Source organism: Macadamia integrifolia, unplaced genomic scaffold (assembly GCF_013358625.1).
Source record: "Macadamia integrifolia cultivar HAES 741 unplaced genomic scaffold, SCU_Mint_v3 scaffold2420, whole genome shotgun sequence".
In the NCBI taxonomy this organism is placed as follows: domain Eukaryota; kingdom Viridiplantae; phylum Streptophyta; class Magnoliopsida; order Proteales; family Proteaceae; genus Macadamia; species Macadamia integrifolia.
In genome coordinates this window covers 8,596-31,514 of record NW_024868705.1, presented here as the reverse complement: position 1 = coordinate 31,514, position 22,919 = coordinate 8,596, and the positions used below count along the sequence as shown (strand labels likewise).

Sequence of the window (22,919 nt, the reverse complement as noted above, 5' to 3'; positions counted from 1 at the left end):
TTGGGATAAACCAGTGCCTTTTTTTTCTTTGATGAAGTTGGCATAGCTTTCACGTGAATCCTTCTAACTCGAGCGACACTCCCCAATCCCCTGATCGATGGGGAACTTAACTTTGAGATATTTTGTAGAGGCTATGGCTCCCAAGTCGTTTAAAGCGGGTCGACCTAAGATGGCATTATAAGTTGATGCCATCTTGACGACCATAAAATTGATGAGTACTGTCATCGTACTGGGCCCTCTTTGATAGTGACAAGTAGGTCAATGCATCCTTCAATGTACACTGTCATTCCAACAAAGCTATGCTGGGGTCCATGTTAGGTTTTTAGCTTGTCATCCCTTAAATCGATCTTCTTGTACGCGTCATAAGACATAACATCCATGGAGGAACCTCAATCGCTCAAAATGCGACAAAATGGGCAATTAGCCACCACCAGCTAAACTATGATGGCATCGTTGTGGGACCAATTCAAGCCTTGTAGTTCATCGTCTGAAAATGTGATCACTAGGTTTTTTTAAGCAACTTTTACCGGCTCTTCTGCTATATAGAAAAAATGAGCATGTGCTTTCGTCTTCCTCATAGATTCGCTCCCCGGGTCACCTAGGATGGCGTGTTTAGTAGGACCGATTGGCTTGTTGGTGTATTTCGACTTGCAGTCGCTTGGATATCTTTTATTCGCTTCGTCTTCTTTGCATGAATCACCCTATTGTTGATCTTCTACTAGTCCCTTATGATTTTCCCGATCAACTTTGGGGTTCCGGAGATACTCGCTGAGCTACTCTACTTTGATTAGCTCCTCCAACTCCTTCAACACTCAATATTCATCTGTGTAATGCCCAGTTTCCTTGTGGAAACAATAATACTTTGTTGGGTCGCGCTCTTCCAGTTTGAAAAGCATTGGATAGGGCCAATGGAAAAACCTTTTATCCTTGATTTCACGCAACACCTTAGAGGGTGCTCGATCAAGCTGGGCGAGTTGCAAGTTTACGGGGCTAGTAGCCCTCGTCTTTTTTGTTCCCATTGTCATCTTTGGAGCGTATAGTTCCCCTTTTCTACTCTTGAGGTGGTTGAGTCATCTCTATGTGCGTCGTTAGATTTTCATCCATTATCACATATTTCTAGCATCTGGCTAGGAGTTTTAAAAGATTTACTGGATAAATCTTGGATAGGGAATCGATTAGCTTCTCATGGTTCACTCCTTAGTAAAGTGCATTGAAGGTCGTGCCATCTTCTAAGTCTTCAATTGCCACAGTTGCTTCAGTGAAGCAAGCGACATAGTCGCGGATTGACTCATCCCGACGCTGCCTGACACCAAATAGACTACGCGTAGTCTTTTGCTACCGAAGGCTAGTCTAAAATATTGAGATAAAATGGTCCCTAACTAGTCGTAATTGTGGATCGATCAGGGCCTTAGGGTAGAATACCACTTCAACACCACTCCCTTAAGTGAGGGAAGGAAGCCTAGATAGAGAACCACATCCGAGCAAGTTTGGATGGACATTATCATGTTATAATGTTGGAGGGTGGTCCATCGGGTCGGTCGTCCCATCATAAAGAATGAAGGTGGGCATTTTGAACTTCCTATGAACCTCAGTATCTACAAGTTCGACTGACAGAAAATTATGTGTAGGGATGGTCGGCACTCCTGCTGCCGCCTTCTTCATATTGTTCACTTTCTGGTCTAGTTCCAAATGCGACATTCCAAACTTGTTTCCCTATGGAGACGGGCAACCTCCAGAGGAAGGGGCCCATTCGTTTGGCCCTAGAGTTTCTGGATTCTTCAAGAGACCGGTGTCTCTCGTGGCTATCCCTCGATCTTCCACATCGTTCATGGCTGGATATGTCTTCCCTTCCTGTGGGACCTTGGGCCACAAGGCCTTTCTGGAGTGCAACGCAGGCTTCATTGCGGTGGTTCCCATTCACGTTGCTGCGCAACCTCACATCCCCGCGTGGAGTCTCTTAGTGATCCTCATCCCAAATGACCCCTTCTCCTAGGATTGGCCCTCTTGTTACTATCACCCCTTGGGGGATTAGTCTTGCGAGTAGGGCTTCGGGCCTGTGATTTTGATCTTTGGGCGGACTCGTGCGGAGTTTGCATCTCCACTAATCGGCCCCTCCTATTCTTGCCTTGTGAATGCCTGCTGGTGGTCCCTATGGGCACAAAGGGCTAAGGCTTGTGGCATTGATGCCCCTTCTGGTGGCCTATGTGACTTCCTTCATCTCTCTATCCATCAGCTCATTCGGGGTTCGGACATCGTCCTTTGACTGGCTCTACTTGCTCGTTTTGTCGTTTGACACTAGTTCCTAGCACTGCCTATTCTCTGGCAGTATGATGGGTAATCCCTCTTAGGGAAGAGTTGATCCAAACTGCCAGATGAATCTTCAAACCATGTCGTTGGTCTCCAGCAATTGTATTTGTAGGTCGTTTAGCTGTGTGTTCGTCGTTGGTCCCCCGAATTTCAACTGGATGACCGAGGGGGGAGGCAAGCCTCCTCCAGCTTGCCAAGCTTGGCCATTGACCGATGGACAGTTTTCCCCCGGTTGTGGATGAGACGATCAACATGGATTACTGACGGGGAAAAGACTTCGAAGTTCAACTGTCCCGCTGGAGGATTTTTAGTGTTAGCTCACCCTGCCAGTGGGCTCCTGATGCCCGCTCATCCTGCGAGTGGATCCCCTTGGTTTCCTCGTCCTACTTATGCTGTGAGGGGAGGAGACAGGGATCATCCACTGTGCAGGTTCATATCTTCGAGCAAATTGCTTGATCAGTAGTGGTTTCCCACAGACGATGCCAATCTGTTGTAGTAACAAAATCGCCCTAGGTTGTTCCTACGTCCTGCACAAATGAATGAACACAAAAAAGTGAGTGTCGAGCTACTCTGGCAGGGGACTCTCCGGTGTCTAAGTTAGACTTCTCAGCAAACAGATAATTCCAGTAAGAATGAAAAAAGATCGATCCTTGGGAAGAGGGTTACTTAGGTATTTATAGTTGATAGGCAACTGTCGGGTGAAAAGTCTCGCTTAATAATGTTGGACCTTATTAGGTTATGCCTTTGTCAAATTATAAATGCCAATTCTATAATTAATGGAATAGCAATGTTTGTAGAAACGTTTCAGAAGCATGTGTTATCAAACACCAACGTTTGCAAAAAAAGTCTCCAAAATCAAGTTTATCAAACACTTTTTTCAACAAAAAAAAAAATTATATTTCTGGAAATAGAAATAGGGAAAGCCATTTGTGCTGTTTCTAGACACCGAAACAACAGAAACATTATCAACGGGCCCTTCCTAGTTACACAAATTCCATGCATCATGAAATGATATAGAATATGTAACATAGAATACGAGACAACTAATTGTAATTGGTGAATGAGCCATTCAGTAGTGTCTTGGCCCATTACAAAATAGGATAATTGCAACCAAACATCTGACGACTCAGACCTTTCCAGACCCATGATATATTCTGAGGATGATACAAACACAACAGAATCATCTACACTATTTCATTGATCACTGCAATTTGGGCCAGTAGCAATCGAGTTGATCTAAACAGTTTTCACTTAATTGTCCTTTAGATTTTGACCCAGGATATGCAGCTTTCATTTAATTGTCCTTTAGATTTTGACCCAGGATATAGGAATGATTATTGTTATCAAATGGCAGTCAAGAAATAAGACTCTTTTGAGTTGGGACCCAACCCGAATGGTTTTTCGACTTCAGCTTCCACTTCCGAGGTTGTAACCAGAACCATGCATTCTTATGAATTGTTGCAGTCATAGATTCCAGTGGATAATAAAACACCGTGGCTCTATAAGTCTCCTGAGATCCTATTTGATTGACGGAGAAAAGTGGAAAAGATAAAAAAAAAGTGAAAAACTTGTTCTTGTTTCTCACAAACTACAACAAATATGACATAAGTGGGACGAGAAGTTTACTAGACAAGTTCATTAAATGCAATTATTGTTGTTTATTAATGAGGTACTTTATTTTTCCCACCCCTCACTTCTAAAGTCATATTAATTGGCACGATTCATACAAAATTTGATTTTGTGTCTATTTATCTCCTTTTATTTCCTCTCTTTCCCATAGTTACCCCACCTCCATTCCCTCTCTGTCCCACCAATTTCCACCTTACTAAAATTATATATTACATTATTTTCTTCCCTTCCTTTTCTTACCAACCCAACCCACAATATGTGGGATCTACCCTCACAAGTTTTCCACCCTTTTTTATTAGTCAAACAAACAGGGCCTAAATTCCTTTGCAACCCGATCGTTAACATCACAAGGTGGTGTGGTAAGAAACATTCTATAGTCATACTTGATATTCAACAAGATTGTTCTGCAATCGGTAGTCTCAAGGCAGAATTATTGGTGCAATATTGGAGGCCACAAATTCAGTAAGCACATTCTGAAAAACAATTCCTCCCTGTGCTTTTGCGACAGTCCCTATGGCCCAAGAGGCTTAGGAAAAATGTGGCATGGTTTTGAGTTAAAATAACAAAGATTCAAGAACTAAAGGGAGGAATTAAAATTGAGAGAGAAACAGAATGCATGAAACAAGCTAAGCTTCTCAGTCATCAGTACCTGTACTGTTCCAAAGAGATAATAGTCTCTGCCTAAGCATTGCATATGTATGGACCAGGGTACACAAATGAAATAAATATGCAGTACAAATTACCAAAATAAAAACTGAGTCCTAACCTTTGTTAGTTAATTCGCGTTTAAAATGCGTATAATACTGCCAGACTCTATTATATCATTGTAAACGCAAACCCCGTCTTATGGCCAGAGAGACGGCAAAAAAGTTCACTGTCAGAGGAGCTTATTTCTTATGACAAAAATGCACAGAGCAATCATGATTCCCCACCAGTGACACAGAGAGAGAAATGTACCCTAAGAAAACATTCTGACCGGAATAAACATTGCATTCTATGAAAATTCCAACATTCAAGACATGAACACCGAACCTGCTACTGATTTAGAACAAAAATGGTTAGCATCATTTGGAGGATATCTTTAGTTGGGGGAGTAGCTAAGCAAATCACTTAAAACATGGAACATGTAAATCCATAATGCATACTGAGAAGGGTGATTTTTAACGTACTTTCAACCTTGCCAATGTTGAACACTTTGGAAACAAAAATCAGAGGGGTTTATGATGACTTCAAGTCATCAATGATTCCCTTAATCTGCAAAACTTGTATCTTCTGATAATTTTGACATAAATTCATCCTGATTTTGGAAACAAACAGATTAGCAAAGAGGAACTCAACAATCTATAAGCCGATGGTCGGCTGAGGAAGGATCTCCTTTGCCTAAATGTAGCTTTGAAGTTTGGTCCTCTCATAGCTGTCTGCAATTTTGTATAGGGTGCAATGCTTGCCTCCTTTTTCTTTCTTTAGTAAAATGTCACAATTATCTCAAAATAAAAGAAAATAAATAGAACCATTGTCTATTTTTGGTAGTAAATCCAGCAAAATATTAGAGCAATGGAACAATAGATGCAGTAAGCAACTCATAACTTTTCAGTTTTCGGTGATAAAATGGAGATCATGCCTGAATATATTAGAGCTTTGCTCTATTGTTTTGTACAACAACATATCCCCCTGCCCCCACTACCCCTACACCCTCATAAAAAAAAAAAAAAAAAAAAAAAAAAAAAAAAAAGGTATATCATCTAAAACAAGGGTAGAGATCATTCTTCATTGAATTTGACAACCTCTACGCCAACAAATTTGAAAATAAAGATTGAATAGGTATATCATCTGTAATAAGTATGATCTGACAGTTTAAAGAATGGTGGAAATGAATGTTTTTCTCAGTTAAGAAGTTTACAAAAAGTGAGCAGAGTCTTCCAAAAACTTGGTGAGCTGAGAAGTATAGAGGTTTGGATCATTTCTGAAATGATCGACATGAGGAGTAGAGAGAAAATTGCAAGCACTGACCACGTGGCCAGCCCTTCGCTGCTTCTCTATGAAGGATTCCACTGCTTCAGCTGGAATAACCCTATCTGCAGTGCTGTAGATGTATAACTGTGGACATCTTGGTTGTTTTGATGATAACAGAGCCAGCACATCAGAAAGCCTCCTGTTTTATGCAATAAAGAGAATTATTTACTTTGAGATGTTAATCCAAGACTGAAATTCTGAGTCGCAGAAAAATAGCTGCAAATCACATAGCACTTATAGTGTTGCTGTGGCTGATTTATAAGTGAAAAATGGCTGACGATAAGGATTATGCTTGTCCACTCCAAACTCCAGAAACAGAGAATAGTTATGGTCCTCAATTCTATATATATAGATATCTAAATTTTAGATAAACATATCCCCTCACCCCCCAAAAAAACAAAACACTTCAAGCAAGACCCTTTGTAAAAAGCAACAAAGATGCAATGTAAACATATCCATTTAAGAGACTTTAACCAGGGAAAGGCAAAGGTGAAATAATCAAGAAGGATCAAATCACCTGTTAACTTTAGGAAGATTCAGAACCACCTCGAAGAACTTCTCCAAAACAACTAGCAGAACTTTTTCAGTTACAGCAGGTTTGTGTTCCTCACTTTTACTACTGCCTCTTGCCTCCACACCAGAATCAGCACCAGCCAGTCCTTTTGTTGTAATGCTTTGCTTTTTCAAAAATGCAGCAGAGAAACCTGATGCCCAGACCTGGAAGATTAAAATAGAAAAAAAAAAAGAGGTGATTTAACATTAGTAAACGAGTTCTCAAAAGGGAAGGAAAGGCATAGTACCCATCCATATACTTGTGGGACAGACAAGCAAAGGAAATATGAGCTCACCAAGTACACAACAAAGTGACAAGTACAGTAATTTGTCATTTCCCATTTAGCAGGGCAAAGAAAATGGCGAAGGGAACAAAAACCAAACAATAGATGAATTAACCAGAGAGGGAAAGGTAGAGTATTTGGCATCAGTTGAGTGTTCAAGATGGGAAACTACAACCAAATAAACTGAAATATTCAACAAGATCTCGTCTATTTGAAAATCAATATTATCATAACTATATCCTGCTGTTCAAACTCTCTCCAAGGAAATTCAATAGATAGTGACACAAGAACATAGCAATTGGATGTCCTTGAACCAAGTAAATCATATTCAAGGGAACCCCTGTGGAGGTGAATTCATTCAATCTAATCCAGCCATGGCTCTGAACATATATAACTGACATAAGTCCCTTACAGAACAAAGAAGCCACAGCAACATTTCAACAGGCTCACGCTAAATTCACTTCACCAATTGTTGTATATATCTCATTCTCACCTCCCACGTTGGCAACAAATTTCATTCCAAAAACAAAATTCTTTACCTGCGGGTCTGGAGCTGCAACAGGAGCTGAGTCAACAATGCAAGCCCTGATATTACCCATTAAAGTTGGATCCTGCTTCTGAAACTTCTCAAGAATAACCCCATACCTGTAACACCACAGACATCAAATGAATAAGTATGTTTAAAAGGAAATAATTAATAGACAAAACCAGAGAGAGGGACAGAGAGAGACTCACGTCAGCCAGCCAGTATTGCTAAAAGTATGAAATATGAGATTTTTCCCATGTTCTTCCTCTAACCAACCAGCAAGATGATTCGCAAGCAACTCTATGTCCTGTTCAGCTTTTTCCCCAATCTGGTAACTGAGGATCTCAGCCATCGGGAAAGTAAAGGTAATGACATGGAACCCCCTTGATGTATACCAATCTGCATATCTCTTCAGATGCTTCTGCTTGGCCCCCAACCATCCAAGTAAAACAACAACCGTTCTAGACTTCGCAAATGAACATTCTGAATTACCAGAAACCCCATAAGCATTTGGGTCTGGTAAATGCCATTTGTACAGAACCTCAGAGGGTGATGAAGGGATGAAGTGTATATATTCAGATGCCTTCGGTGCTTTGGCCAACTCCGCAGACTGATACGACGTTACAAGAACAGGAGGAGAAGCAACACAAGTCGAAAGTGAATTGAACCATGAACTAAAAGCGTTTGGAAAGCTAGAATAAGGAAGTGGGTAGTTAATGTTAGGTACAGGATTCTGGACCCTTGTCGCAAATGACAAGTTTCTGACATTAGAGACAGAAATCTGAGACACCCATGACCTTGGTTCCTCTACTAAACTCTGATAAGAAGAACTCAATGTTTCTGAGGAGAAACAAGGATCCGATGACTTTGTCGGAGACAATTTATCAGCGAGATCAGCAGAGATGGCAGCTACGGCGACGCCAGCCACTGCAGTTAGAGGTCTCTGAAGGATTCCAGACATGGAACCCATTGTAGAAAAGATTGGATTGTTTCATACCAAATATCAATCAATCTAATGAACCAACAACACAGTAGCTTCTTCAATGTGAATCATCCTGCTTGAACGAACTAATTTAAAGTGATAGTTGAAAAGAAACCGACCTTTTCACATGAACTAAGTGCATCAAAGAAAAAGGTCCAAGCCATTATAAAGTTCAAAGGCCCCTGCATAGTTGGATATGGAAAATTGATGCCATGCTTTATTAATTTTTAATCCAAAAGAAATTAACATTTAAGTTGCATAAAAAACAACCAAGAAAAATTCAAAGGGTCTTATCGTCTTCTCATATCAATCTGCCAGAGAGGCTGTCAGGATAAGAAAATGGGGCTGTCAAGATATCCGACTCTGTCTTGACAGCCCTGCCATTGTCTCAATCTATCCTCTTCTTCCTGCTAAAATAAGGATGGGCAGAATTAAATTAGCATTCAAAATGTTAAAAGCTGAAAAGGAAAAAAAATAATTCAGAGAATTCACCAAAAAATTGAGAATTTTTTATAAATTCGAAAAACAAAAGAACAACCATTTTAAATCTTGTAATGAAAAATAAAAAAAAAATAAAAAAAAATCAAAAACCCAATATTCAGAATCACCAAGGAGCGACAAGAAAGCAGTAAAATGAAAAATTCATTAACTGTAAGAACCCTAGAAAATCAAAACGAACGAAACCCAGATGAGGAAAGAAGCAAATATATAGGATTAAGATATATGGAATCAAACCTTGAGAGAAAAAAAACAATGAAAGGCCTATGCGGGTCATAAAATTTGAAACCAGAAGGGTATTTATAATAGCGAAAATCTGAGGAAAGAGATTGTTCTGAAAATCAAGCTGGCTTGGCACGACTCTTTCTTTCCTGAAAAGTTGCGTACCCTTAATGCAAAATGTTAGTTAATTCTGGAATAACACTTCACTTTACTCTTCCATTCCGAGAAAGATGGAGAAATGGAGGAGAATCCCAATACCCCATTATCATTTTTCTTTCTAAGTATGTTAAAAGCAAAAGAAAAAAATGATGTTTTGAGGAACAAAATTATAGACTTTCGGCGTTTAAGCTTTGAAAGGAAAAGTTGTCTTCACCGCTCCACGGGTTACCGGAGGTAGGAAGGTAGAGATTTTGTTGGACGAGAATATTCCTGGGCTAGTGGGCCGGGGGTATAGAAGAATATCAAGTCACTTTTATTCAGTTATTCTTGTTGTATCGTAAGTGTGGCCGAGTGGCTCTTTGCTGACCTACAGTTTTATTCAGTTGTTCTTGTTGTATCGTTAGTGTGGCTTAGTGGCTCCTTGCTAGCCTCTCATGGGTCCTCTGTCAAAGTGAGTTTTTTAGGAAAAATATTTTTTTCAATTAATTGGATTTGAGAAGGTACTGTGTGTTGGAGTATGTGTCTAGATACTCGCAGTCATCAGATGCCTGGTCGGGTGCCCATCCGATTAGAGTGGAGCTGAGTCCAAAGACCTCTCTCTCTCTCTCTCTCTCTCTCTCTCTCTCTCTTATATTCTTAGTTGTTTTGTGTCTCTCTTCCTCATTAGTCCCTCTCCAACAACAGCTAGCTAGAGGGAATCCACATCCTTCCCCATCTAGCCTCAATTTGAGTTTTCTAAAAAGAAAAAAAAGGTATTGAATTGAAAAGTGATGCAGTCTTCTAAAAAAATGTTGATACCATCATTTTTTTAGAGTTAGATAGCTAGAGTGATAGACAGGAGCTTATTTATAATAAAAATATGTAAAATATTAGAGTTTAATTCAATAAAAGAATGCCCTAAGTATGTTTACATGTAGGTATATGTATTAGATTAATTAACTACATGTAAGCATATTGACATGCATCTATACATATGTCGATGCATTCCTACTAATACTCTCAATCATTACTAGATGTTGTTCCAATGTAAGCCTCGTGGTTGACACTTCTCCCTTAGGAGTGTCTAATGGAAAGTCAGTGGATGAAGTTCCCTTGATGACATTTAGTCAATCGCTTATAAAATCATCAGTCGAATCATTGTGTCTCGTCTCAAGCCTATGCTTGAGAAATTGATCTTGTTCAATCAGAATGGTTTGGTGAAAGGTCGTCATATTCAGGATAATATTCTTGTTTGTCATGAATTGCTTCATTGCATCATAAAAAGAAGGAAGCGTAAATTTAGGTATATCACATTGAAGCTTGATATCTCGAATGGGGGTTCTCAAGACCGCATTATTATCATATGGATTTGATCCTTTGTGGTCAATAAAGTTATGTATTGTGTTGAATCTCTTCAGTTGGCCATTCTTTTGAATGGGTCCCCACTCCTGTTCTTTCATCTTTCTTGGGGACTTCGTCAAGGAGACCCACTCTCTTCGTATTTGTTTATTCTATGTGCTGAGCTTCTCTCCTGCCATTTGGCCATCACACTCAACCAGAAGAGAATTCATGGAATCAATTTCGAGAACCAGCGGACAGATCTCGCATATCTCTTTCATAGATGATTTAATTGTGTTTGGTAGAGCAATGCTTTAAGAATCAAGATCTTTTATGAAGGTTATTGATACTTACTGCAAATTTTCTGGTCAAGCTTTGAATGTTCATAAAACTCGAATACAGTTCAGCCCCAATGTTTCTTCTTCTCTTCAAAGGTTGCTTTCTGAAAGGTTTCACATTGTCCCAACTAATCGGTTGGACTTCTATCTTGGATTCCTTTCATTGGGGGTTGGTTGAATAAATCACATTGTGTTGACTTGATTACTAGAGTAAACGCCAAGCTCAGAGGTTGGAAGGCTAAGTTTCTTAGTTTTCCGGGGCGCCACACGCTCATTCAATCTACTTTTGTTGCTATACCACAATATTACAAGTCATGTTTCCAGCTTCCTTCTTCTATCTTGAACAATCTTGACAAAACTAGTAGAAAATTCTTTTGGTCAAGTGGGGACAAAAAGTCTGTCCCAACTATTAGTTGGAACTCTATTTGCAAACCGAAGAAAGCAGGAGGTCTAAATCTCAAGTTATCTATGTGACACCCTAATCTGATATTTATACCCTACTTGTGGACAGACAAGAAGAAAGGACAGAGGAAGCCAATGCTGACATGGTTGGCAGCTCTGGAGTGCCAAGAAGGCAGAAGTGACCCCACCTGCTACTGTTCAGCATGTCAATATCACTGAAGAACTCATCAGGAGGCATGGACAAAGAGGTAGAGTTAATTGTGAAACTAAGTATAGGAGAATAAAGGGGTGTAACATGAGAACTTCCCAATGGGTCACCCATCCTAACACTACTCTCACCCAAGCATGCTTAACTACGGAGTTTGGATGAGATTCGGTGTAGCTGTGCTGGCATGATCGCACCCAAACTGGTAGGTCGCCAACCGGTTTTTCCTGGCAGAATGTAATTTTTGGGTTTTTGCACTGTGGGGCCCACCTCTGCTATGAAAATTCCCAGTTTGCCTCTATGGAAAGAGACCTAACTGAAGATTAAATAATAATAATAATAATAAATTTACAACTTTAATTACATATTAGTTAAATTAGGTATTATATGCAAATTTCTAGGGTTTTGTGTTGTGGGGCCCACACCTATATTGTATAAATTCTCATTATACCCCTATGGGAAGAGACTTAAATGACATATGAAATGCATATTTTATACTAATAAATAAATGGAAGGAAATGAATTTATAAACTATTAGGTATTATACACACACACACACACGCACGCGCACACACACACACACACACACACATATATATATAATGTATGTAATGTATATAGAGCCAGCCAAACAGACCTTTGGGCTGCCCCATATAAGGAAATAAGGGTTGATAACTCACCCAAATCGTGGCTGTAACAGTAAGAAGAAAAGTAAAGAAAAGAGAAGAAGAAGAAGAAAGGAGAAGGAAAGAAAGGAAGAAGAAGAAGTACGAAGAGAACTTCTTCACCTAAGCCTACAACTGGATCAATACTACCCCTAAGTAAGTGAACTTACTATTGTAGTAGGGTTAATTAGGTAATTTCATGTAGATTGGGTAGCTATGGTTAGGATTTTACCCAATTGTTTACTGCCAAGGAATTCCTGTGAGCAGAATAGTTGCCTAGTAAAGAAAGCCTTAATTTTTGTAGGTTACTGGGGATCCAATTAGTAGAAATTCTATCCCTGCTAAACCCTAGAACATAGCACTACTTCTTTTTCAGTAGGGATTATGCAATAAGGGCTGGAATAGGGTTGATTTGGTGGAAATTCTGTCAAGTCCCTAAGAACAGAATTTAATTTAAGTTGGATGTGGAATTTAGTAAGGGTTCAATGAATTATTTTTTTTTTTTTATACTTCTATTACAACTTTAGTCAAAGATGGAATACCAAATCTGTGATTTAAAACACCTGTATTCCATCCCTAATTAAGTGATTAACTTAGGTACTTGGTTCAGTTCCAAAAAAATTTCCGCTATTTATGATAAGCCCTAAATTTTTTTGTAAAACTGAATATACAACTTAAGAGTTGGACAATTTGAACTCAGAAATGGGTCAAATTGGAATTCAATTTATTGTGTATTTAACTCTTGAATGCAACATAATTATGAAAGAGGGTTAAACCCAATTTAAGACACATCTGTGTGCAGATCAGCAGAGGTAGAATCAAATTCTGCAGAAGAAAAAAAAGGGGTGAACCGGTGAGTCCTGATCAACTGGCCGATTGCTGCCCAGCCAACCTGCCGATTGGAATTCTAGAGGCCAAATCCCTATTATGGATCGTTTGTAATCCCTGAACCCAACATTGGGACCTGTAGACACAATATTCCAATAGAAATGGACCCTATTGAAGGGAAGTAGCAGGGAATCTGTAGTTCTTAGTAGACTACCAGTGTGATCAGAATTTCCCAACCAGATGTGGGACCCACTAGTGATTTTCCTTCACGTGAACCATCAGTACAGGAAATTGGAAACCCTGACTGTGCAATGAAAAGCAGTCATAGGCTTAATTGAATTTAAGAATTAGGATGATGTATTTAGACAGGTTGGGATAGGATTGTAGGTTATGTCCTAAAAATAATTATTTAAATTATCTGTGAAATAGGAAACATAAGTTGCGGAGAGAAAGAATATTCGAATTAAGAAACAAGATTTCAGGAATTTGGACACCAAGGTGAGTGGGTGCCCTGACATATTTTATGAAATGTTTCTATACTTTTGTGTTTATGCCTGCTCATGTGAAGTGTGATGGTTACTGTGTTATGGATTTATTTTATATAAAATTATATATTTCACATGTTGCGTGATTTTTCATACTTGATGTGATCAAAGTTTTATGGATGTGTAGTATGATAGTTTTGTCGGTGATGATTGCAATATTAACGGTCTAAGGCATGGTGTGTGGCCAAGGTTCTTTTCGGTACCTTGGGCTCAGAGGTCAGTGTTACAATTGTGACTACATATATATGATTGGATGTTATGGATGCTATGGATGCATGTAGATGCATATGGTTAGGATCACATCCCAGTGCTACAACCCCTTGTCCGTAGGGGGATAGGTACTGACTAATCCCGACATATGTGGCTACCTGATCAGCAGTACACTTTTGTGGTACAACATACTATACCCAGAGATGGATAGCAGCAGGATACGACGTACTCTAAACTTGACTGCCCAGGGTTACTAACCTAGGGGTCAGCTAGGGAACCGAGGTTCTTATCGGGACTGGCTAACTCCTACCTGCAATGAGCTTGTATTCATGAGGCCCAACATACATGGTAGGGAATGCCACCTATGTTGCGAAGCACTATACCTTTGATTTCAGAATTAGTAATGGACTAGGAAGTAGTGTAAAGTTAAATGAAATCATGGGCATCATATGAGTTGTGAAGTATGCATTGCATCATTTGTATTGTATTTGCTTGCTTGCCCCCACCCCTCACTGAGCATGATGTGCTCACCCCTTCTATTTTCTCCTTCTAGATGACAAGGTTGAGACCAGTATTTTTTTGACTTCCTACTTTGATTATGAGATAGTGGTCATGGACATCTTGACCAATCTTCAAGAAGATGAAATTGACCATTGATCTGACTGCAAATGCGATGACTGTACCTATGAAGGCTAGTTCTTCTGAGGAATAGGATGGACTATTCCTATGTCTTTTTGTGTATATATTTTTGTTGATGTGCACTCTGATGCATATAGTCTACTACTAAGATATTATAAACTGTGAATATTCTCTTTTTGTAAGGTATATAGTACTCTCATCTGGATAATTGTAAATATATCTTATCACTTAGTTGGCACTGGAGTTTATGTAAGATATCTTTTTGTTGGACTGTGCATGTATAAATAAACTCAGATCTTTCGTAGTGTAATTATAGTGTTATGTTCTGCCCTAGTCTAAATCCCGGAGAAACAGACTAACTGGATACAATGAGGTGTCCAATGCCGCACGCCTTAGCCTATTGGAGGTAGGGTATGACAAAGTGGTATCAAAGCTATGACTTGGGAAAAAATATCATAACCCACAAGACCTTAGGATATCTAGTGCCATAGGATTAAATAAATTAAAAACTTTAAGATAAAAACATCAAATTTAGGGAAACATTGTTTGTGGTAGTTAAAGATATATAATAAGAAAGAGAAATGAAATATTGTATTTATACTATAAATGTATGTGCACCCTTGGTCAGATACTAAGACACTAATTTTATGTGAAGCATGTTGTGTGACTCATCCTTGCTGAATATATGTTGAGTCTTTGAGAATCAATCAATTATTTATCTTACAAGAATTTCTAAAAATGCCACCAAGACGTGCTCAACCTCAGTATGAGCTATGGCCAAGGAAGAGGGGTTGGGTTGCCAGAGTTAACCCTCATGTGCCAGGAGAGGATGAGGCAGGAAGGGAGACTGTAGCTAGGGTGACCTTACCCGTACATACATATGCCCCTGTAGCAGCAATACTTGTGCCATCACCTGCACCAACAGTGATCACAATATAGGATGTGGTAGCCATTGTAAAAAATATGATGCAAGGGATACAAGAAGGGTTGCAGCGAACAATACAGGAAAATATGCAGCAATAGAAGCAGTAACAAAGGCAACGGTTGAAGAATTGGCCACCATAATACGTGCCAGGGAATCACCAGCAAACCATATATCTATGGCACCACCCCCACCAGCCCCTAGAGCTCATGCTCCTAACTCTATGTTTACATTTGGAGTTCCAAACACTGGTCAGACTATTAGTGGACAAACATCCCAAGCACCACTAGCTATGGGAACACTTACAGGGCAACAGACTCTAGGACCCCTCTAGCAGTATAAGTATGGATTGATACTAGCAAGTTGATGGAAAAATTTTAGAAGTATCGGCCTCCATATTTCAATGGGGTGTCACATGATCCATTGGCTCCTACCAAATGGATAGAAGGAGTAGAGAAGGCTTTCTCAGTTCTGCGCTGTAATGATGAACGAAAGATCTTATGCGTTACTTACCAGTTGTAGAATGAAGCTCATGCATAGGGGAAGGCTACCGGACCTATACTGTTAGCCACATATCTACACCCCACTTGGGACCAGTTTATAGAAGTCTTCTATGGGAATTATTTTTCCATAAGTGTGCGAGATAGGAAGGAATCTGAATTCATGGCACTGGTACAAGGTCCTATGTCAGTATTAGACTATCAGCAACAGTTTGAGGCATTGTGCTACTTTACACCTGAGCATGTGAAGAATGACAGGGAAAAAGCTAAGAAATTTGAGAAAGGGCTGAGATCTAGCATTGGTGTTGTGTTGATTGCACACCGACTCTAGACATATGCTGAAGTGGTTCAAATTGCTAAATCTATTGAAGACAAGAAGAGAGAGAGAGAGAGAGAGAGAGAGAGAGTTATTAGATTCAGGCAGCGAGGAAAGCCAAGGCAATGGGAACTAGAAGGCAGTTTGGGAAGTTTATGAAGGGAACTACATCTACTGCTATTGTGCTTAGGAATACTGACTCAGGTCAAGCATCTACCCAGTCCTAATTGGATTCCATTAGAATGCATTGTCCATTAAAGATAATACATAAAGCCCATGCAGCTAATCTTGTGGTTGTTTCCCTTGCACTAGTGATTATAATGGATGATGTATAAGTGGGTGGAGCTGTCGGGATATGTGAATGTGTCAAGTCCGATATCACCTGTGTTTTGGTTTCTGACCTAGGCAATCCATAGGAGATCCAAAATTCAACTGCTTGATTGTTTGTTGCAAGTCAGTTTTTTCTATTAGAAAATACAGTTTGGTTCCTTTATTTCCAAATAGAGTAGCTAGTAAACATAAAAATGGAAAAAAAAACCAAGTTAGATCCTTTTGGGTATAAGACCTATGTTAAAACAGGTCATAAATAGTTTAGTCACATCTGAAACCGGGACACGGTCAGGTCTAAAACCCAAGGGGCTCGCAGCCCAAACCATTTTAGCAAACTCACAGTCAAATAGGATTTGGAATGAAGTCTCTTGCTTGTTTTGGTAACACCCACAAATAGGATCAATATTTATCCATTTGGATATATGATCCTTGGTTGGAAAACCATTGTTAACGGTTCTCCACAGGAATAGTTTAAATTTGGGATGGATCTTTATTTTTCAGAGAAACCGCCACCATCTTGGACAAGGGGAAACACAAAGACACCTATGGGGATAGCTAGGAGACCTGGTCAGAGAATTGGCCTTGATGTATCTTGTAGCTAGATTAGTTTTGAAAGACCCCTCCTTCGAGAGGAGGCATCACCAATTATTCCTTTGCTAGGAAAGTAGAATATGAACAATGATATCAGAAAAGTGAGCAAGGAATATCAAGTTCAACAATTCAGAGTTCCACTGTAGATTGATGGTGAGGTCACTGACCGAAGCAAGACCAGAACAATTATTTGGATTTTTGAAATTCTTAATATCAATAATAGTGTTTCCATTTTGAATCCAAGGGTTATTCCAAAGAGAAGTGGTCGAACCATTGCCAATTTTCCTGATGACAATCTATTTAAGACTGGGGATGATCTTAGCAATGCTATTCCAGCAAAAGGATCCACGAGCTTTCAAGGTCAAGGGATCAAAAAGGGATCTTTTATGGAAGTACTTGGCCTGGAGAGTTCTAGCCCATAAGTAATTATCATTGGTTAATAATCGCTAGCCTAGTTTGAGAAGAAGGGCCAAATTGTGAGTTTCCGAGTCTCTTATTCCAAGGTCACCCATTGACTTAGGTTGACACATTTTTTTCCAGCCAATGAGATGATATTTTTTCTCATTTATCATGTCACCATTCCAAAAGTGGAGGTAAATGGAGTCCAATTTCTTGCATAAGGTTTTGGAAAGGGCAAAACAGTTCATGAGGTAAGATGGGATGGAGGTCAAAGTGGATTAAAGAAGAACACTTCTTCCAGCGTAGGAGAGCATCCAAGATTTCCATAAGCTAAGTTTACCCTTTCTCTCCAATAGTTTGGAGAAAGAGAGAGTTTGGCCTTTTGATGGAACAACTTGGTCCCCAAATAGATAGAATTGTTGTCCATTTCCTTTATACCAATGGCCTTACACAATTGATATTTGGTGGAAGCATTAATTTGGAAGCTGAAAGCAAGGCTACTTTTTTTCAAAATTAATAGTTAGACCAGAAAGATCAGAAAACAACTCCAAAATACTAGTAATGGTAGCCAAATCCTCAAGATTAACTCTACAAAAAATAAAACTATCATCAGCAAAGAAAAGATGAGTGATTTCTGGTGCATACCTGGCAATTTTAACTCCTTTAAAGAGATTAAGGTCTATGTAGGTTGCCAAAATTCGAGAGAGGGCTTCCATTACCATGATGAAGAGGAATGGGCTGAGAGGGCATCCTTTCTGGATTCCTCTCAAGGCTTTGAAGTGGTTAAAACCTGAGGCATTGATTTTGATAGAGAAAGAAGTGCTAATAATATTCCTAATCATATCAATCCACTTTTCTCCAAATACCAAAAATCTGAAAAATGGCCAGGATGAACCCCCATTCGACTTTATCATACGCTTTCTCCATATCTAATTTTATTGCCACAAAGCCCATTTTGCCTCTTTTTTTTTTCGTTTAAGGAAGTGGAAAATTTCTTGGGAAGTAATAATATTATCAGAAATTTGTCTACCTGGAACAAATGCTACTTGACAAGGAGAGATGAAACAACGTAAAATAGGTTTGAGCCTCGTTGCCAAAATTTTTGCAATGATCATATAAGAAATATTACAGAGGTTAATTGGTCTAAAATCTCTAACATAATGGGCGTTGTCCTTCTTTGGAATCAAACAAATGAGTGTATGATTAGAAGAGTTTGAAAGTGTAGAAGAATTGAAAAAATCATTTACAAATTTACAAATGTCATTAGAGAGGAAATCCCAACATTTCTGGAAGAATATGGCCTGAAATCCATTAGACCCGGGAGCTTTGAAGGGTCCGATGGAAAAGACAATATTCCTGATCTTCGTGAATGTTGAAGGGTTGGGAAGCAGAGAAATCTGGTTTGTGTCCACTGGGAAAAAGAGACATTCAATAAAGGCCGGGTCCAGGGGCTTAGAGGTGGTAACTATCTACGAGAGAAAAGAGGTAAATTCCGAAGCAATAGCTCTAGGAGAAGACAATTTTTTCCCACAACGATTAAAAATATAATCAATTTTCCTCTTGTGTTCATTTACCTTAGTTATGGAGTGATAGTACCTAGTATTCCTGTCACCATCCGTGATGTACAAGTATTTCGATTTTAGGTGTCAAAATCTTTCCTCCGCATCCAAAATCCATTCAATCTTATTATTGATCCATTCCAGTTTGGGAAGAGGGTCAGAGACCCAATTAAGCTCATTATTTTCCAAACGAAGGAACTGGGATAAAAAATTAAATTTAATATTTTCTATATGTCCAAAAGTCTCCCAGTTCCACTTGGTTAAAATTTTGCTTAAAGATGCCAACTTCATGGTGAGATTATCATAATCAAGCTCTTGCCATTTACCAGAACAAAAGGATAAGAATTCATGGTGAGCCATCCAAGCATGTTGATAATGAAACAACTTTTTGGATTTTAGTTTAGGTCTAGAAGTTCCAAACACAATCAGATTGTGGTCTAAACCAACAAATGCAAGTTTGGTAAGGGATGGGCTAGGACATAGAGTAATCTAATCCAGAATGGCATACACATAATCAAGACTTTCTTTGATGAGGTTGGGAGGTCTTTACTTATTCGACCACGTGTAAGGGTTCCCATGAGGCTGGACACTGTGAAGATTATGGAAAGAAAGTAGATTCTCCAATAAAATAACCGAAGAAGTGGGTTTAAAAGGGTTGCCACTGAAGTAATTTCATTAAAATCCCCCATAACATCAAAGGGCAACCTACGTGAGGAGAGATGGTCATTTAGAAGGGTCCAAAACTGAGATCTTTGGTTCGGGTGAGGGGGGCATACAAACAGACCAGTGCCCAACAAAAAGGTAGATCAGAGGATGGATTCAAAAAAATAGTGAAAAAACAAGTTCTATTAAAGATAGAAGAAAAAGAGAGTTCTGATTTCACCAAAAGCCATAAGCCGCCTTTCTTTCCAGAATTCTCCGAGCTGTTAATAAAATGGAGTAGTCAAAAGCTTTTAGAAGGGTGGGCAATTTAAAAGAACTGTGATCAACTATTTTAGTTTTACACAGGAAAATTATGTCTGGATTCACCTTTCTAACATGGGAGTGAAGGCATTCTCTAGTAGTAACTGAGTGTAAGCCTCTAATGTTCCAACTTAATACATGCATTATGAAAAATCAACAAAATAAATTTGTACAAGTAAATAGAATATCAAGAAGAAGAACGAACTAACCAGAGGAAGGACTACAAGCACAAATAATATACTAGAGATAATTGAAAGAAAACTCAAGGAGTAAAACCGATGAAAATAAAAATTTATGCAATGATCTAACTAAGCAGTAGGTCGACAACCGGAAAGATATATACACAAAATTAAGACAAGCTACTGAATGTCACACACAGGGAAAGATAGTAGATACCTTGGGAATAATTGCCTCTTCCAGTATTTCTTCTCAAGGTTAAACGAAGCCAGCACAATACTAAGAGCAACACAGAAAAACAGAAGATAGATAGATTGAGAAAGGGTGGAAAACAGTAGTTAGGATTACCTGGTTCTGCATGGATATTCCCCCGGCATTCTCCCTTGTGGCATGTTCTCATCATTTTTCTGCCCATAATGTTCAGGATCTTCACCCACCATACCATAACTTGCTGGAACAACCCTCCCTTTGAATCTCTCCACAATGAAGTTAAGAACACGGGTAGGGTCGTCAGTTTCAACTATGAGGTCACAAATATTAGACAATATAGGGTTGTCTTGTAGTTCCTGCCTTAGCCTCTTACATGGCCTATGCTTTGATGACCCTTCTCCTGCAGGGTTAGTCTATTTCAGGTTCGGTTGGATTGGAGGAAAAATGTAATTTATGGTCACATTGCTCGCATTGTTTAGTTGGCAGGAAGGGTTTTGTCTAGTTGGATTTGCAATGGTAGTAGAGTCAAATGTCGAGATTTGAGGGAGTTGAAAGTTGGTAGGTCAGATGGCATTGGTCAAAATTGATGGTAAGCCAGGGGTATGAGGTAACATGGGAGCACTGTGGGGCAGCCCAATGCTGTCGGCTAAGGGTACCAATTGTTCCACTGGGGTTGGAAAAAGGGGAACCGAATGGGGAACTATGGTAAATGCAAAAGAGGCAAAAACGGTTGTTTCCAAAGAAAGAAAGTTATGTAGCCAAAGGGGATGGTTGAAGTCGTCTGCAATTCTGATCTCGTACAATTTCGTAAAATGCCACCTTCAAGAGATGACACGTGTATTGATACCAATGTAATGGTCCAGATCTGGTACAACTAATAAAACCTTAAATCAATGAAGAGTCATTTAAATCAGATCTGGATCATTGCATTGGTATTAATACACGTGTCACCCACTGAAGGTGGTATTTCACGGAATTGTACGAGATCGGAATTGCAGACGATTTTTTTCCCAAAGGGGATCATCCAGGTTGTATAAGGAGGCCAAAGATGTGGACAGGTCAGCCAAGTTATTGGGAAAAGGTAGAGTTTGGTCCACTTGCATGGGTGTGAGCGAGTTGGTTGATGAGAGAGCATGAAAGACTTGCGGCTCTTCTTCTGCATTCGATGGAATCGATTAAGGGAGTGACATTATGTCACCAAAAGAAGCCATCGAGGCAGGAGCCAGGAAGGGTGGAGCTTCCATGTTAAGAGCCACTAATGGCCGCCTCTGGTTAACAAAGAGAGGTTTTGTAGCTACATTTTTTAAAGAGAGAGTTAATGGACTATCCATCTATTTCAAGCAGTCAAGGCATAGTTCAAGGGGGTGGGTAATCAAGCCACACAATAAGCACAGGGTGGTGAGTTCAAATTTAATGTTTACTATAACATGTTCCCCATTTAGAAGATAGATTGTGGAGTTCAGACAAACTGGTCTGTGTTTCTTCACAGTAACTTTGGCTCTGGCAGTGTTTAAGGGGAGTCCAAGTTCAAGCAAGTTCAGACTAAAATCCAAAATTCTTCCCATGCAAGACACAACAGTTCTTACATTGTGAAAAGAGAATGCTTCAACAGGAATATTGTCTATTTGGACCCATATTGGAGTGGATTCGAGCTCTCTCATAGAAGCTTCAGAGTCAAGAGGATAAACTCCAAGTTGAAGAAGCATATTGTCACACCACCAAGGTGAGCAAGAAAACACACCTTTCTTGGCTTCAGTAGAGAAAAATTCCACAAAGAATGATCCTTTATCAGAACAACATACAAAGATGGCTCCTTTTGGTTCCCACAGAGACACCAACTTGTCCCTTAACTTGTTAGCATCAGGGAAGGGTGCATTAACCACCAGTCCAACAAAATATGCTGCTGATAGTGTGCACAGTTTTGTAGCAAGATCTTCACCGAAGTCAATTGCAGGCGCCCCCCCAGAAAGCTCGAATCGGAGAGGAGGATGGGGTGTTGAAAGTAGAAGAAGGGGGGGTTGTTTTTGGCCATGGATCGGCTAGCACTGCTGGAACCCGAGGTTTGAGGGTGGTGATGAGAGTGTTGAAATGGTGGGGAGTGTTGAAGTGGTCTGTAAGCAGGTTTGGTACGGGTGGCGTGGACAGGTTTTTTCAAAGCTGGGGAAGAGGTTGATTTGCCCATTAGGTTGGTGAGCGAGTAAAGGTGTGATGGGACAAAGGTTAGTATATTTAAAATATTTGGTGGAAGTAAATGTGGGTGAAGTAATGGAGGTATGGCTTAGGAAGAAAATGAGGTAATAGGATTTGATCGGCCATGATAAGAGAGACAGGGAGAGTTATGAAACAAGATCCTTGGGTTGTTCCAGTAGATTTTGGGACAGTCGGAAAATCTGCTCAGAACCGAGGGAGGGGAGGTGAGGTGGAAGAAACAACCACGAGAAGAGGCAGGGAGCAGGAGACCCGGGATCTCTACAGGCTTGAGCACTCAACAAGAACGGAGAATGGGGAGAAGGAGAAACATAGAGAGAGAGAGAGAGAGAGAGAGAGAGAGAGAGAGACTTCTCGGAAGTTCCTGAGAGGATGCCTTGACCCCCCCCTCGTACAATTGGTTACACTTCTACTATGCCACTT

General features: G+C 39.7%; 1 protein-coding gene and 1 pseudogene across 4 annotated transcripts; both read right to left on the bottom strand.

Moving 5' to 3' along the window:
- Positions 1 to 5,679: 5,679 nt before the first annotated feature.
- Positions 5,680 to 9,426, bottom strand: LOC122066494 (transmembrane protein 53-like). 4 transcript variants are annotated; one of them, XM_042630313.1, is made up of 7 exons: positions 9,029 to 9,426; positions 8,564 to 8,703; positions 8,413 to 8,475; positions 7,521 to 8,323; positions 7,325 to 7,430; positions 6,467 to 6,666; positions 5,680 to 6,088 (listed from the first exon to the last, which is right to left on the bottom strand). In XM_042630313.1, the coding sequence occupies exons 4-7, from the start codon at positions 8,279 to 8,281 to the stop codon at positions 5,833 to 5,835; spliced, it is 1,323 nt and encodes a 440-aa protein (XP_042486247.1). In that variant the 5' UTR covers positions 8,282 to 8,323; positions 8,413 to 8,475; positions 8,564 to 8,703; positions 9,029 to 9,426; the 3' UTR covers positions 5,680 to 5,832. The 4 variants fall into 4 exon arrangements, with proteins under 4 accessions (XP_042486247.1, XP_042486244.1, XP_042486245.1 ...); XM_042630310.1 differs by having other exon boundaries at positions 7,521 to 8,700; XM_042630311.1 differs by having other exon boundaries at positions 7,521 to 8,703; positions 9,179 to 9,426.
- A 2,088-nt stretch (positions 9,427 to 11,514) lies between these two features.
- Positions 11,515 to 11,633, bottom strand: LOC122066497 (annotated as a pseudogene).
- Between the last annotated feature and the right edge of the window lie 11,286 nt (positions 11,634 to 22,919).

Bases quoted from the DNA above. Each gene is read 5' to 3' on its own strand.
- LOC122066494 (XM_042630313.1), bottom strand. From the start codon at position 8,281: ATGGGTTCCATGTCTGGAATCCTTCAGAGACCTCTAACTGCAGTGGCT. The intron at 7,431-7,520 runs GTGAGTCTCTCT...GTGGTGTTACAG, and splicing joins AGCAATACTGGCTGGCTGAC to GTATGGGGTTATTCTTGAGA. The intron at 6,667-7,324 runs GTAAAGAATTTT...TTAATCTTCCAG, and splicing joins TTGCAGCTCCAGACCCGCAG to GTCTGGGCATCAGGTTTCTC.